The following is a 17,804-nucleotide window of genomic DNA, read 5'->3' as shown; positions in this document are numbered from 1 at the left end:
GCATTACATAAAGGCATTTATAAGGTCATTTCATACTGATCCTTTATTGAAAGGATTCTTCAGCTGTATGTTTTATCTATTATTTCCCGATGTAATGTTTTCTTGAGATGGAATTAAAATTTAAAATTCGCTAACAGCCAATGCACACACTTTGACACATTCACACACACACACACACACGCATGTAATATGTATATTCATGTTATGTTGGGAATGGTAGGCGTGACTGTATGACTATAGCAGTGTTCTATGTGTAATATTATACATTTTACTGCTCTTGATAAATAAATGGATATGAAGAACACGGTTGTCGTGGCTTTGCTTTACTGTTTATTAGTCGTGCCAGAATCTTTGAGATCACTTTAATGAAGAAAGCATAAAACTGCAAAAATGTAGTCTGCTATAGGAAATGTGTGGTCTATATAATGCAAGGTGTCACATCAGCAAAAAGCACCAGGTTGACAGCGACAAAAATCCGCAGCAATGATATAATTAAATTAAAGATAAGGTATCTGAACACAGTGTATGCAGGTGAAGTTTTTCACAAACTCTTTGTTAAAAGTACATTAGAAAGCATTGTGTCATGTACGTTGATGAAACTAAGTACTTGTATATACACAAACCTTTAGTTTTACATTTGGGAAAGTATACAGATATGATATATTTAAGTTAATTTCGAAATAGATTTAACTAGGCTTATGTTAAATGCTAATATGCTTTAAGGCCATGTCTATCCTCAAAACTGAATCAGTTTATATCCTAGCTATTTTCTTGTAAATGTATGGGAGAAGACTTACGGAAGCCCTACTGCAGTGTCTTTTAACACATCTGGAAAACTTTTAGCAATAGATCTGTTAATCTAAAGTATTTTTTTTAGGAAAAACGTAATCGGCAAGAATTTGCATATTTTAGTGTTATCTACAGTTGGGAATTTTATTATTTTGCTACAACCCTTGCAGTAGTTTTTGATGATAAATAGTTGCTTAAGCGGGACTATAACAGGAAAGAGTGTGTTGTAACGTTTTGAAACCAGTTATAAAAATGTATCGTTTATTCTCTGAGATTGCAGTACTATGGAGTTTTACATTTTCCAAATTCTACATTGTTTTAAAAATCAGCATTTTTTGTCACTGATTTTTCAAGATTCATGTTGGTGATATTGTTATATCGTAACGTGTCACTCGTTAAACCTGGGTCGGTGGGTTTTCCAGAAAGCCCCAGAAAAGATCGATTCAGAGGAATCGTGGCCTCTGGCTCCTCTTCGGGAAATACCCTGAGAGGTCTTTTTGTGGGTCTCGGTACCAAGGATACTTCAGGTATCCCCCGAGTGTTGTCTTTAATATTAAAATTAATTTTGTCCGATATCGTTAACTTATTCTAGTTTTTTTAGTTATTTGTCAAAGAAAACTATGAAGATGGTTTTGTCTGACCGTCCGCACTTTTTCTGTCCTCCCTCATATAAAAACTACTGAGTCTAGAGGGAAGCAAATTGGTATGTTGATCATCCACCCTCCAATCTTCAAACATAATAAATTGCAGCCCTTTAGCCACAATAGTTTTGATTTTATTTAACGTTAAATTTAGCCATAATCGTGCGTCTGGCAACGGTATAGGATAGACCACCACCGGTCCGGGGTTAAAGTTTCATGAGCCGCGGCTCATAACAGCGTTATACCGAGACCACCGAAAGATAGATAGATTTTCGGTGGCCTTGATTACACACTACAGAAAACTCGATTGCACCGAAGAAACTTCGGCGCACAGTTTACTTGTTATTTATGTACATTATTATTCTGTATTTGCAGCTCTCGCGATGGTGTGGAGCTGAGCTCGCGTTTCTCATTCTGGTCTCCGATGACGAAGAGGAGTTGACGGTTCACGTCCTGGGGGACCAACTGCTGCCCAGCACCATCAAGATACCCGTGAGTGTTCATTCTCAGTCGCTTTTGCAATTTTAAGTCACAGAGCTTGAGTTTGGCAGGGACAGAATAAGTCAGTTAAGCGAAGTGGTTGACTTCAGAACAAAAGTGGTCGGAAATGTAGTGAAAAAATAAGTGATGGAATATTTATCATTGTATATTGTGTAGTCGAGATCGGTGGCTGCTAAACTGCCTCTTTACTCGATTATTGTTGTTGTTATTATTATAATTTAGAATATGAACGCTATTCATGTAGAAAAAGTTCATAAGGGCCATTAACTTGAAATTCCAGCTTCCGTTCCTGGAATGCTACATAAATGATGCAATTATTTTATTTTCTTCAACTGTAGTATTGAGCTATTGTAATGCACGCAGGTGGGTTGCATTTAATATTGGATATGACTTCTGTTTTCCCTTTCTAATAACCAGAATCCCAAAATAACCTCGGTCCATTCTTACGACAGTTCCAATGGAAAAATTTATATCTAAATCTATATAGTATAAATCAGGGCCTTTCGTCTAATTACTGTGGAAGACCTTATAGGTCCTTTGTTGAATACTGTCTTGGTTACTACTTGTATCAAGGCTGATCTTCCTAATATCAGCAGCAGCAGTAGCATGCGGTATTAGAAGTAATTCTTCTATAATGACTTACATTTTTTTATTATATATCCAAAATTATAGAATGATCCGTATTTACTGATTGTAGAGGTGTTGTTTAGTACTCGAATGTCAGGTCACAGGTTTTACAAGAAATAATATATTAATATATTTTAGTCGGAAAGTCTCTGTTATTGATTAGATATTTGTAAGAACGTCAGATTGAACTCTTAGGGACATTGACAAACGAAAAAAAGACGATATCGATGGTTGATTTTATTGTCTGTAACACTAACTTATAAAAAATAATGCTTGAAAGTTACTATTTTCTGTAACAATATTGATGGCATTGACATCGCACGTAATTCCGCATTATTTATTACCAAACGAAGAGTTTTGTATAAAAGGTTATTATGACATATAATACTGAGAGAGAGAGAGAGAGAGAGAGAGAGAGAGAGAGAGAGAGAGAGAGAGAGAGAGGCCAGTCAATTAACATGATTTCATGCTAATCCTCTCGGGTAATTGTTTTGCGTTAGTAAATTGAGCTTTATTTGGACAGAATGTTATACATGTGGTTTTTGGCATGATTACTACAAAAATTCGTAAAGTGGTTTATTATTATTATTATTATTATTATAATAATAAACAACTTTACGAATTTTTATAGTAATCATCCCAAAAACCACATGTATAACATTCTGTCCAAATAAAGCTCAATTTACTAACGCAAAACAATTACCCGAGAGGATTAGCATGAAATCATGTTAATTGACTGGCCTCTCCTCTCTCTTCTCTCTCTCTCTCTCTCTCTCTCTCTCTCTCTCTCTCTCAGTAGTTATATGTCATAATAACCTTTTATACAAAATTCTCGGTTCGTAATTGGAAATAATAAATATTATTATTATTATTATTATTATTATATTATTATTATTTTATTATTATTATTATTATTATTATATTCTATATAGCGAAATTCACTGTTAATTCCTCAAATGTCTCTATTTTTGCCGGCTACTTTTTCCCACTAACACTTTCCAACAAATTGTCATAATTTCTCGGAAAGCGAAGCTTTAACATCAAAGTTATAGCGATGGCGTCAAAGCCACCATTTCCGAATGCTTCCTGTAATGTTTACGTCTGCTTATGAAAATATCCACACACGACTGAGCATGCTACTTTCACTCCATTTTGAATGCAAATATTGTTTACATGCTATGCTCTGTCTGCCTGTGAAGAAGAGGTCTGAGACCTATGCCGTTGATTCCATTGCATTATAGAAACTATATATATATATATATATATAATATATATATATATATATATATATATATATATATATATATATATATATACATATATATATACACATACATATATATTTATGTATGTATCTATCTATATATATGTGTGTATATATGCACAGTATATAATACCTGAAGTAAGAAAAATCTCGGACTGAATTATCCTCTAGGGTGTCTCTGTAAGGAAATAGAGTGCTCATCAGATCGTTTGTCTTTTGTTTTTTTTTCACATAGATATTCACCCTTTGTAAAACAACTTCATTTTTAAAGATATCCGTACAAGATAAATCTTAGATCTGCTATTTCATCACGAGCGCTGTTACATCATGAGCTGCCTGTGTACTAAGTTATCACAATTGGCCTACTGTTTAAATAAGAACGTTACACTTTTAAGGACTGGTTGATTACCGTCGTCTCTTGTCGGTTGTGTGGCATAGTTTAGCCTTCGTTGCCAAATTCAGAAATGCACTGTATTTAAAAAAGAGATTGTAACAATGGAATCCTCTACCCTGAAGTGGGAGCTGTTGGAAACCTATGGTGTTTTGTTGTCGCAAAAATGATCAAATACATCCTTGTTTGTTTTAGTCTATTGCTGTTGATATGTAAGTGCATACACATAAAAAACGTATTACTCCCTTTTTATAGTGCAAATGGATTGATATCGAATTACAAATATAAACAGATGCATCCTCCCAATGCAAACAAAAGCGAAAGGGAAAAAGGAAACTGTCTAGAGAACAAACACGTGACCATAAAACTTCCATTTTACAGCTTCGAAAGACCTCCAGCTTTACACAAGATTTCCTCGGCCTGGGAAACGAATAATTGATGACCTAAAGGGAGCTTAGGCCTACTCGTTAACTCCTGTTCTCGTACATTCCCTTCGGGCTCTGGTACGGCAACTTCACGATCAATTTTTCCTTTGGAAGGACTGTCAACTAAAGTGCCGGCGAAGGATCTTAGGACGTACTTGCCGCTTAGCCTTCAGAAAAACCCCTTAATGTCATCTTTAATATGATGCTATCGGAGTCACCGTTAAGGTTCTCTCTTTTTCTGGCGCAGGTCCAAGGAAAACCAGGTAGAGAAAAGGTTTAGTATTAGAGGAAGGGAACCAATAATTGTCTCTTATTTTTCCTTATGCCTTTTATTTTTTAAAAGATGCGGATTGAACTGGAAAGTTTTATGGGAGATCATCAGATAGTGCAAGCGAGGCGTTTTTCACACGGACGTTAAGAAATGCCTCTTTAACCTACTCATGATCATCTGGCTCTGGAGGTATGTTGACCAGCAAAGCACTGGAAAAAAAGCTAACATCTTTTGAACAAATTTGCCCGAATAGTTTTTCCTTTCCGTAAATTGTAACCATCATAAAATGTAACGTATCGTCTGAAGACTTCCTGCTCGGTTGTTTCCCTTCAGATTGACGCCATTAATGTCCTTGGCCTTTCCTCTGCCAAAATTCTTTCATTTCCTTTACTGCTAAAACTGTGTGAGGAACAAGTTGGATATACTGAACGACATAAATCATAATGAAGCAAAATTTGAACAATTCCCCTAACGCCCCTTATTACCCATTGTAATAACAAATTCCTCCAAAATAAACTCTTAATAAAGTATATCGTTAATTTACAAAACTAAGTTCAGGAGAATATTATTCATATAAATCATTCAATTAATCACTACATAAATAACAGAAAAAAATTCCAAGTACGTTATGAAGAGCGTTTTAAAGTTAAATGTGTAACAGGTTTATGGCACAACCTTTCAACGTGACCTCACACGGTTTCACCTGCAAAGGAATTGCAAGAGCTTTGGCAGTGGGAAGAATAAGGATAGTACTGACTTGGAGAATGACCGAGAAGGAAGTCTTCAGACTATGGTCTGCATTACAATTGTCATAATTCCGGGAAAGGAAACAACTATTCTGGTAATTTTGTCTGGATACACAAGTCTACAGATGTTATGATCATGTAAATAGGAGAAAAACATTCCAACTATTTTAGAACGAACGTTGTCATGCACTGAATTTTCCATCTGTAGATCTAGGAAATATATCAATAGATTCCTGTCTCTCTTTGGCAACACATACGTTTTTTAAGTCCATCTGGAAGATAGGAAGCGATTAAATCGTAACACCAACTTTTGCCAGTCATAAATTGCTGTGTTGCCACCTTTTAGGACACCATGGATTTGGAAAAAATCCTACCAAAGGCTTTTTTAGGACTAATCACTAATTCATTCAACATTACAGAAGTCAAAGTAACTGTAGGAAGAGCTGCATTATGCGCATGTTGCTATCCAGTTGGAGTGAAAGAACTTATGTAGTAAATGCTTAGCAAAGAGGTGGCATGACAAATCGCAAAAGCCCTCTAGACAGAACTTCCATTGTAATACTAACTTGAGAGAAAGGCCTACTGAACCTTCTTCTTAGGGAGAATGTCTCGTATCCCCCTTCAACTCCTTACCACAGAAGAGCAAGGTGTCCATGCTGGCACAAAACCAGCTTAATCTAGACTGAACTAACCACCTGAGGAAGAAGAGAGTGCCCCAGCTATCATTTTATTGTTATGGTCAAGTTTATAAAGTCTGCTGAGGTACATTTAAAACTTAGGTATACCTAAGTATCGCTCAAACGATTTCTTCTCAATGAGGAGATGAAACCTGGAGCAACGACAATATAAAGAAGTTAAGATAGGTGGCTTGGTAGGAAGAGATTTAAATAATGATAATGAGAAATGTATTATTCACAAGGAGACTTTAAGATTTCTACAGAAAGCCGCTATAAACACATTCGGTGGTCCCTACGGGACTAGACTGATAAAATGAAACTAGCCTGACCCACAAAGGTACAGAAATAATTCGGCTGTAACATAGATAAGTAATTCGTACCATAAATGTTAGCGTATTATCCCCCGAGGAAAAAAAAATATCGTGAAATGTTTTTAATAACACGAATGCTTGTTTTCTCGCTCGACGCTCTAATTTTTGCCCTAAAAGAAAATGACGCAGTATCTCACTTTTATTATCCCACGAACAGATAACTTCAAAGTTACATCACATACCTTTGATGCTTGTTTGAACTCACTGAAGTCCAGCATTAGTCAGCCTTTGCACATCGTGTAGTTTTAACCTTTTAGGCAAAGTTAATCATGAATATTTCAATTTAGCATTTGATAATGGCCACGAGGAAAATATGTACTAGAATTAAACAAGGCTATATTTCTGTATTCGGTGAAACGGGGATTTGTTAATGACTTTTTACGAAGTTCATCCGAGGTACTTCCTTCTACGTCAGGCTTGAAGAAGTCAGCCTTTCTCGCAAGAAGTTCTGCAGCGGAAATGCTTCTTCTGAAGTTGTGATATAAGTTGATGAAGAAGTCTCTCTTGATGCCTTTACACTGATTCGCTCCGTTTCTGTGTACTTTCTGCGCGAGCTACAACTTCCATTTTCCTTTCCCCAAGTAAAATTCTTCAAGTGAATTATCGGAGATACTTATGTATCATTGAATTGTAAGTTTCAAATTCAATATTTCGGATTATTCTATAATGAAATGAATTATCGTCAAAAGCTTCCCAGACCTTTCTCAGCTGTAAGTGGTCTGCTTTGGGGATCTTTAAGAAGAGATTTTTTGGAATATTCTCTTTCTCTCTCTCTCTCTCTCTCTCTCTCTAGTTCCTTTCCTCGTTGGACGGGTTGGTTACGTGATCGACTACCGATCTCAGGGTCCGGAATTTATTTCTGGTGATAGAAATTAATTTCTCGATATGATTCGCATCCCATAATAAGCTGTAGATCCCGCTGCTAGGTAACCAATTGGTTCTTAGCCACATAAAAATATCTAATCCTTCGGGCCAACCCTAGGAGAGCTGCTAATCAGGTCTGATAAAACTAGGATATACTCTCTCTCTCTCTCTCTCTCTCTCTCTCTCTCTCTCTCTCTCTATCCTTCTTCCTCTTCTTCAATTTTCCACCATATCCTACCTGTTCCTTCCAAGCGTACTGTCCTGTGTGCATACAAACAATCGATACTGAGGAAGTTAATACAGCGCCCCGTGTTGCTTGAGTGAAATGCTAGAAACTTTCCGAGAACCGACTCCTTCCCTTTTGGCATCGGAAAATAAGATGCAAAGACGAGTTATTAAGGGAATGCCAGTGATAAGGAATGACGAAAGTTGGTGGGAGTTTGTTATTTTATCCTGGTCGAAGCTGCCGTCAAATTTCCTTAATTAAAACTTTCAAATTGGTGTCTAACGTTGCAATACCGCCGCTCTCCAACTTTGGTGAGACTTGTTTTTCATGAATGTTTCGTTATTTTTAATGAGTTGGACCACTTATGTGGCTCATCTTTTAAAGTAATTACCTTTTTTGTACTTTTATAACAACTCGCGCTCATTCATATATATATATATATATATATATATATATATATATATATATATAATATATATATGTATACATATATATATATATGTATACATATATATATATATATATATATATATATATATATTATATCATAATATAGATATAGATATATGTATATAGATAAATATTATATATATATATATATATATATATATATATATATATATATAGATATAGATGTATGTATATATATAATATATATAGATATATAAGCGTGGTGTGTTTATATAGGTTTATGTCTAAGTAGTTTTCCTATTTGCAGGTGTTGTTAAATGCAATTACACGAATAGCATTTGTAGTCTAAAGGCCTGTTTAGGGAACATTGTTTGCAAACAAAGTTTGCAAAATTTGTTTCCAAACAATGTTTCCTTGTTTGGACAGGCCTTAATAGACAAGATTTTATTTTTTATCCTAATTTTCGCTCGACTAAAGTCAGGACTTGCAGAAAGGCTGATACTGATTCTCTATGCATTTGCTAGCTGCGGTTACCATTAGTAGTAATGATAAAATTCGTAACAATAACGAATGAAACACAAAGCAACTACAGCAGTAAAAACAACGATAACAAAAGTTCTTCATTAGTTTTCTTTGATCGAACTGTATTTCAACTCTAAGTGGCTTCATTAAAAGCGGTCTCTTGATAGCCTAATGTACGTTGTAATTTGGACGCTACTTTTTCACCTCTTAAAAAGATTGACTCGGTAGCAATTTGCCTGACAGTAACCTTAAGGCCTTAGGTCCTTTTTCATTGTGCTGCTCTCGTGGTTTCGCAATATGTGCAACAGGTGTTTTGTCATTGTTCCGCTCAACTGAAATCGAAGCCTTTCGTACTTTAGCCACAAGATGTTCTTCACGCGACTTCAATTCTAATGACTATCAGAACACCACATCTCATGTTTATTGTGCGCATTAAAACGTAACATCCCACATTTGTTATACCAATTAAAAGGTCACATTTCATATTTATCATGCACATCAAAATAGCGTATCTCACATTTATTCAGCTAGGTTACTTCTATTATAAAGTCACGACACTCGGTTATTATGCCTTACTTGGAATTAACAAACTTCTGGAGTTTGATTCGGTAGCTGTTTCCTGTTTCCTACGTTAGACCTTAACCTTCTCTGTTGGTCTTTCCTTTTTTCCTTTTTCTAGGCTCGAGCTTCAATGAAGGACGCTTTGATATAATCTTCTCACTAGCATTTACAATGTTAGAAGAAAAATATCCAATGGGACGGGCAGGCTAATGCCATTTTTTAGCCGAGGTATGAAGAAGAATAAAGGCCCGTGGGATGGGCAGTCTAAAGCCCTTTTTTAGTCGAGGTATGAAGAAGAATAAAGGCCCGTGGCATGGGCAGCCTAATGCCCTTTTTTAATCGAGGTAAGAAGAAGAACGAAAGAGAAAAACAAGAGAAAGAACAGGAAGGAAACACGAGCGAGATTTAACCACATCAGTCTCCAGTGAAAGTATCGTACCTCATCTTTAGTTTCATGCACTAGTTCAGGGTTTGGACTCGTGAAGCAGAGCAGCGAACACTTGACAGGGCAACCTACATAAGACAGGATAGTGATAGAAGATTCTTGGTGTTTCTTAGATTTTCATGTCGGTGGATTGAGGAATAAAGTACATTCATGCAACAGGCTGGTTTGAAAGTATGATTATTTTCAAATCTCCTCCGGCGTCGATGACCGTATTCGTTGTGTTTGCAGATAAAAAAATTAAAAATCCCTCTCTCTCTCTCTCTCTCTTGTTCTTCTTCTTGTGCGTTTTCATGTTGACAGATAACGGTCAGAGAATATGCTTTCTCCTCGTGCTAAAAGAAAAAGTACAAAATTGTAAAACATTCAGTGGTATGAAAAAATTAAATATTAATCTTGACGCAGCTGCTCTGGGTTCTAGCGGAGAGGACATAATTTACTATTTATGAAGTAAATAATTGGGGCCTCACCATCCAAAATGAACAGGTAAAATGTAGTGGCCTTAGTTTGTTGCCTGTGACCTTTTACATACTGAATGGCTTCCTCAATTATGACTGCTCATGGTTTGCGTGCAGTTTGGTTGCCTCAGCAGGATCGAATGGTTTTACTGTCCTTGTTATCTATCATTACACTGATCAGTATGATATCCGGTTCATTGTAGGGGAGCCCCTGTAGCTTATGTAAAAAAAATGTAACAAATAGATATACATTATGCGCAACTAATCCATTACAGGTAAATAACATTCCCTGATGTTCTTAGGACCTGAAAAACCTTTTTGCTTCTCATTCCTCTCAGCCACATTTCCCTCAGGAACTTCGAGAGCTTCCATAATGCGACCCTGAGGCCTTGTGTGTTTCAGCCGAAGTGTTTTCCGCTTTTAGTCCAGTAAAAGACTTGTGAGATTCATTGAGATAAAGGTATTGTCTCGTCATTTATTCATTCTTTTCTTTTAGATGTTCCTTAGCAAGAGATCTTTCGTCTCCAGTTAGTTTTTTTTATTTCTTTTCTTCCTGATTTGAAGAATGATAACATGAGGACTTGGCTCTTGGAACCGTCTGCAGTTTTTTTTTATGGTGTATAATTTAGAAAAAATTTCGTTGCTCATTTTCTGAATGCACATTGGTGTTTTTTTTTATGTTGTTCGGGTTCTTGTTTTGTTATGCTCTAAGCCGGAGCTATATATGATATTTCATTTAGCCTTTATCTCATAACAACAGGGTAAGTGCAGAGAAAGTGACTACATTATGGTAACTGCCACAATTGCACCTTAAGTAGTGTGCGCGCTTTTATTATTATTATTATTATTATTATTATTATTATTATTATTATTATTATTATTATTATTATTATTATCTATAGCCGTATTTTAGCGATCAGGTAATTTCTCGTCATGTAATTTCAAATTTTTACTGCTTGCAACATTTGCTAAAGGAACTTACAGGTCTCAAGATATATTATGCTTCCGAAGTCGCCGAAATTTTCAACTCGACTATTTAACCTCTTTTTCCTCTAGATGGAAAAGTCTTCAGCATATATTTTTTTTATTTTTTCACATATATATTTCTGTAAAGGGTTCATTATGAAACTCTGGATAGTTCACATTCCATTTAAAATTCAACCTCATGGGAGTGACCTTGTACATTTTTTGTTTTAATAAAGAAAACTTGATGTGAATGAGCGACAGAGGTGATAAAAATAAGCTCTTTTCTTGACGCAAACGAGATGAAAATTCATAACCAGCGTCGTTATCCTTTTCCATATATTTTTTTTATTCCTTAATGAATACTGTCATAATAGTTTTGGTCGTGCGCGTCATGAGACATGAGTTTTATAAGAGGATCCTTTTTTGTGTCTGGATATATGAACGAAGGTAAAGGGGAGGGCTTTTACAATTTTTTTTCTAAAGTATATGGTCGGCATTTTATTTACTTTGTTGCCTGTGGATTACCCTAATGTTTAACTGAGTAATCTAGTGTCATAGCTTCAATTGTTTCCCTGGCGACAATAATATCGTTATATAATATGGAAAACATTTCATATCTGCATGAATAAATTGTCTTTTGATTACTGCAGTAATGATTTACATTTGTTATTACAGTCCCGCATTTCATAGCTATTCGTTTGTGCTCTAAGGAGGCATGTTATTAACTGAAAAGCACTCTCTCTCTCTCTCTCTCTTCGAATTGTAAACGATTTAACTATCATGACCAGAGCACCTCAAGATACGAAGATAACCTGAACTATCTTATCGAATACATTACCTTTTTTTTTCTTACCAAGTCGTTGTAATTCTATATTTTTCATCGTTTTAAATAGCGCGAAGAAAGTTCATATCAACATCTTTAACTATTTTTCCTTTAATTCTCATTCCAGAAACACAACTATTTCTCCTTTCACTTTTATTCCAGGAACACAAATATTTTTCTTTTAATTTTCATTCCAGAAGTACAACTATTTTCTCCCTTTCATTTTCATTCCAGAAACAGATGTTTTTTCCTTTCATTTTCATTCCAGAAGCACAGCTATTTTTTTCTTTCATTTTCATTCCAGAAACACACATTTCGTATAGAAGAAGTAACACGAAAAGAAATTTTTGCCAGCCATCCTGTACCTTCATTAACTCTAAATAAATGTCCAAGACATTTGCAATGCTCTTGCCCTCTTCTTTACCACATCTATTTTTTATTGCGTCTTTTACATTTTATGTTCATCCACCATTGATTATTTAGCAATCATCGCATTATCTCGCTACTACTTTTGACGCTGCCTAACTTTGACATTTCTTGCCTTATGACCGACCCCTTTCCAACTTTGCACGGGCTGCACAAAATTCGCGTTAATACAGCCAAATTACAATGCATCCTCCGCCTGCATCAGCCAATCTTCATTCCACACAACCCCTTCCATTCACTAATTAGATTCCATAACTTTTCTGTTCATTTCCATTACTTAAAAAAAAAAACTGTTCTCATCATTCGTTGGGAACAAATATAACAAGAGCTCTCGGATATCATGCACCCTTGTTCAATACCCTCTTTTACACAGATCTAGTCTCATTATAACTTCCAGCTAATCGTATTAACTTGTACATGCAAAAAGCATCCTCAGTAGTGGACGCCGTTCTTCCATTATTCGTTTATATGATTTCACTAATTCTATTTTTTGCCCTTTTTATTTCTTGACCGGCATGTTCATTTACTCGTCTGAAACCATACTGCTCACATCTGCTCTCATCCTCTGAAAATATTAGTCATCTGTCTTATTCTGAGTCAAAGCAACTTATATTTATCTCTCCAAGTTTACTAAGCAGCCCGTGTTTCTGTTTTCTTTTTTATGTTATATTTCCCTTTTCCAAAGAAATGATTATTCCTTTAATCTGTTTCTTGTGAACCTATCCCTTCTCGAAACATATTTTAATATAATTATTAGTTTTTCCTTCGAGGGAGGCAGAAGTTACAAGTTATTTTCATTTCACAATATGCATTCGTCTTCCAGCGTTTTCTTTCCTTGAATTTTACTCTTTTTCTGATGAAAGATAAAAATGAATGTAAATTATATCACTGACAAAGCTAATGCTTCCTATGACGGCTACCCATGTAAGGTACAAAACATTAATTTGTAGCAAACACTTCTCAGTCATGGCTTATTAGATTTATTAGATTACGGTTACAGGACGTTTCGGATTAAAACAGAAAGCACTCGGGATTCTTTTATTTTAAGAGAATGCTCAACATTTCAGAAAACTTGATTGGCAAATATACAGAGAGAGAGAGAGAGAGAGAGAGAGAGAGAGAGAGAGAGAGAGAGAGAGAGAGAGAGAGAGAGAGAGAGAGAGAGAGAGAGAGAGAGAGAGAGCCACGAATGAAAAAAAGAGGGACAGGAGGTAAAAATAAGTATTATTGGTATACTTTAAATTTCAATCCTTTTTCTGACTGGGAAGTTTTTCCAAAAATATTATAATTTCGGAGACATTAAGTAACCAGGTATAAAATCCCTTGAGAATAAACGTTAGATTCGCCGGAAGTATAAATTAATGTTTCATGATTTCATGTATGTAGATCGCAGATAACTTCATACATTCCTCGTTATTTATGAATCCTTTACATCGTCTACTTTAGGAAAAGTATGCGAGTTCACTGATGTCAGTTCAGTCGTTAGAAATTTTATCTTCTTGTGTGTTCGAAATAGATTATTCCTGAAATCTACTGGTCACGTTATTTTCTGGAATGATAAATACAAAAATTCCCAAGTTTTCGATTCCCTGACCCTTTTATTAACTTTTCATAAAATAAAATCATTAAGTTTGAAAAAGATAGGACGAAAGTCTTCCTCCATGTTGCTTCTTTTATACCCATTTTTCAGTCCGACCACTTTGGAAGAATTTCTTAATTTCATTCCTAAAATCGTTATTCACGTTTTTCAGTGAAAATGTTATTAGGTATGCGATTAGTTCAAAGTTCAATGGATCTTGGCCGTTCCGTTTACGGGATAATAGTTTCCCCCGTTTCCGCTGCTTCTGCTGGAGTCTCCTACACTCCTGTAGCGCCGTCCCACTCGTCAGCCTTCGTACAAAAACATGAAATTCTGAAATATGCCGAGAGGTAGATTGCCGAGGGATGGTTCCCAGACCGCTGTCTAGGGAAATAAAGACCCAGGCGTTGTTGGACAGGCTGCGATGGATGATACCGGCTGCTGTCTCGGATGTGATGTTAGTCTCAATTATGCGTTATACAACACTGTTTGCTTAGATTTATTATGTATGAGTGTAAGGACGTGTGAATGTTTCACGGTAATTTGAATTATATGTATTGTAATAGCTACAATAATCTGTTAATTGCTCCATTTCCAATTATGTAGTGGCCTTACCATTGTGGGTTCGAATCCCACTGTGGAAAAAGGCCATTCATTTCCCGTCGGATTTTGGAGCTTTCAGTGGGAAACCAATCCTAGCAAATGAAGAAACAGATAAGTCAAGAGATCAATGGGTGTTATTACAACTCCCCTAATTGGTTTACGTAACCAGTGGAATCTTGATATCGTTATGCGTACACTTCATTCTTTCGCTAAGTTAATTTCTATGATCATCTTCAAACCTGATTTCTGGAAGGATTCTTTGAGATTCAATGTGGAATAATTTTGCGATGCCAAGAAGATAATTTGAGCTTTACCATCAACGATGAGTCGATATATGGATTTGGAGTCAGTTCACATATGCAACAATAGAGGAACCTTAAAAGAGATAAGCACTATAAGAAGGACGGGTGACAAACATTCCCAGGACCTTTTTGGGTAAAGATATATACTAGCGTACTATGAAATATTTCCCAAATGCTTTTTGGGTAGCTATTCTCAGATACATACTGGCGTACTATAAAATTTTTCCCACATGCTTTTTGGGTAAAGATATTCTCAGGTACATACTGGCTTCCTATAAAATTAAGTAATTGTATCAAATTACATGTTACGCAACAGCTCATATGACCTCTAAACTTCTAAAACAGCTAAAATTTTTTATAACTTTTTCAAAATTAAGTCTTAAAATCCGAAAATGTGTTAAGGCAAAATTTAGTTCTAAGGATATTTTCTAAAACTGAAAATACGGTTATTTTGGCGTTGTGTTTGTCATAATCTGCACCAATTCCGTGAATTCGACGTCAGTTAAGTAGCTTTTCAGCTTATCAAGTGAAATCTGTCTCAGTTCATTGTCAGATTTTTCCCCTTCATAGCCATTTCAATTAATGAATGATGTTATCCATTCTGACATATTCCAGAATTTCATTGCGTTATATAGGGATCTGAAGCGGAAGCATTAGTGCAGTGAACAGAGCACTGCTGATTATGGATTAAATCTGACAATGAACTGAGACATGAGGGGCTTACATTTCATTCTTAGATGAGCCTGCATCGCCTTGCTAAGAAAAGCTTCGCTGCGGAGATGATAAGACAGGTCTCATAAACAACGCTATAAAAAACAGCGGTGCCTAAATAATTGAAAGCAAATAGTTTGCATAATACTTGTGTCAACTTACTTTTTTTACACTGTTTGCTTGGTCAATAAAGGTTCAAGTGACCTTCATTTATTTTCTCGCAGGAGCCTTGATTTCCATGGTTCCTCTATTATTTTACCTAGAATGAGAAGACCTCAATCCACCCCCCAACCCCCACCCCACCCCACCCCAGGAAAAATCAAAAGGTTAAACCGGACACTATACACCTTACATTAACTAAACGATGAAAACCCAGTGATGCATTTAAGTAGGCTTAACAGAGTAATACTGACAACACTGCGCAAAGTATCACTCGAACGGTTGAGCGCTTCTAGGAAATACTTGTTGACAATAGAAGCTTTTATATTGCTTATCATGATTAAATTTTTACGTCTTAATATGTGAATTGACTTCAAATCCATATACCGACTCATCGTTGATGGTAAAGCTTTAATTATATATATATATATATATATATATATATATATATATATATATATATATATGTGTGTGTGTGTGTGTGTGTGTGTGTGTGTGTGTGTGTGTGTGTATTTGTATGTGTGTGTTTGTTTGGATATTAAATATTTATTTTTGAAAGCTAATACAAACAATATTGGGGGTTTATTCCAACTGAATCTTTTCTCATCCTATTGCTCTATCCTATTGCATAAAAGTTCATGCATTAATAAATCAGCGTAATTTGGTAGAAAAATTCACAAGGAAGAGAAAATATAATACAGATTTCACTTGATAAGCTCAAAAGCTACTTAACTAAAGTCGAATTCAAGGAATTGGCGCGGATTACGACAAACACCACGCCAAAATAACCGTATTTTCAGTCTTTGAAAATATCTTTAGAACTAAACTTTGCCTTAACACATTTTCGGATTTTAAGACTTAGTTTTGGAAAATAAAAAAAAAAATATTAGCTGTTTTAGAAGTTTAGAGGTCATATGAGCTGTTAAGTAACCTGTAATTAGATACAATTACTTAATTTTATAGTAAGCCAGTATGTACCTTAGAATATCTTTCCCCAAAAAGCATGTGGGAAAAATTTTATAGTAGCCAGTATGTATCTGAGAATAACTACCCAAAAAGCATGTGGGAAATGTTTGTTACCCGTCCTTCTTATAGTGCTTATCTCTTTAAGATTCCTGTATTGTTGAGGTACATCTTCTCTTGATACCTGTCCCTCACTTTGCTCACCGGGAAAGACTTGGCCGCTAGAAAGACGTCTGTATAGAAATGAAAACACTCCATGTTACCCTATCAAAGTTATTTAAGATTGTTTACTAAATGTTGACATACCTATGAGCTTACAGGATGTATAGTTAATATTCTTAAAGATCAATTTCAGATCATAATGTAATGATCAGATACTGTTCCTTACTTGATTATTACTTAACTCAATTGTTTCACACTATGATACGAAAGCTGACTGAGATGTCTTGCGCATGTAAATCTCTTTGAATCTTATACATCTGTACAGTTTTTTTTTTTTTTTTATTTAGTGAATTCAGTTACCCTTTAGTGGTCTGTTGCTACTTCCTCTAGCAACGTATTTCATTCCTGGTGCCCTGTCACGAATTTTGAATGTCTGTTTCGCTTCAGGACTGAATATGGCGAAATTATACTTAGCCATTGGCAATGAACACATTCTTTGTGCACTTTGAACTAGTGTCATCTGCAATATATTAATGACTACAGACATAGATATTTTCGTATTTTTGTTGACGTAAACACACATAAACTGATCCGTAATAGTAGCTATAATACCACGAGTTTACATGGACAAAAAATTCACGGATTTTCTAATGTGCCGGTAGCGTTTCGTAAAAGATTATAGTAACGTGATCGGTCTGAGGACTTTCGAAATGTGTTGTTATACGTTTTCTTTTATTCTTGTGCTTCTCGTGTTTTTCACCTTTTTTTCCCAATTTTGCGTCATTCCATTATTGCGTTTCTTTCTTTTACCTGCTGATTGGATCCTCAAAATGCGATAATTAAGGAAAATTCTACCAAACCAAGTTTATTCAGGTTTTGTTATTCCTCTGAATCTGTGAACGAACAGTGGCTGCGAGTATATA

The 17,804-nt window shown here is 35.4% G+C and overlaps 1 protein-coding gene across 8 annotated transcripts in view; it reads left to right on the top strand.

Moving 5' to 3' along the window:
• The window catches only part of LOC135219418 (cGMP-dependent 3',5'-cyclic phosphodiesterase-like), a 690,625-nt gene that overhangs the window by 391,417 nt on the left and 281,404 nt on the right, over positions 1-17,804 (top strand). For all 8 annotated transcript variants that reach the window (XM_064256178.1, XM_064256181.1, XM_064256182.1 and 5 more), the window contains one exon: positions 1,806-1,922. In XM_064256178.1, the coding sequence (XP_064112248.1) occupies positions 1,806-1,922 (117 nt within the window). The remainder of the gene's footprint in view (positions 1-1,805; positions 1,923-17,804) is intronic.

The sequence above is a fragment of the Macrobrachium nipponense genome, chromosome 1 (assembly GCF_015104395.2).
Source record: "Macrobrachium nipponense isolate FS-2020 chromosome 1, ASM1510439v2, whole genome shotgun sequence".
Taxonomy (NCBI): Eukaryota; Metazoa; Arthropoda; class Malacostraca; order Decapoda; family Palaemonidae; genus Macrobrachium; species Macrobrachium nipponense.
This window is presented reverse-complemented; position numbering and strand designations above follow the sequence as displayed.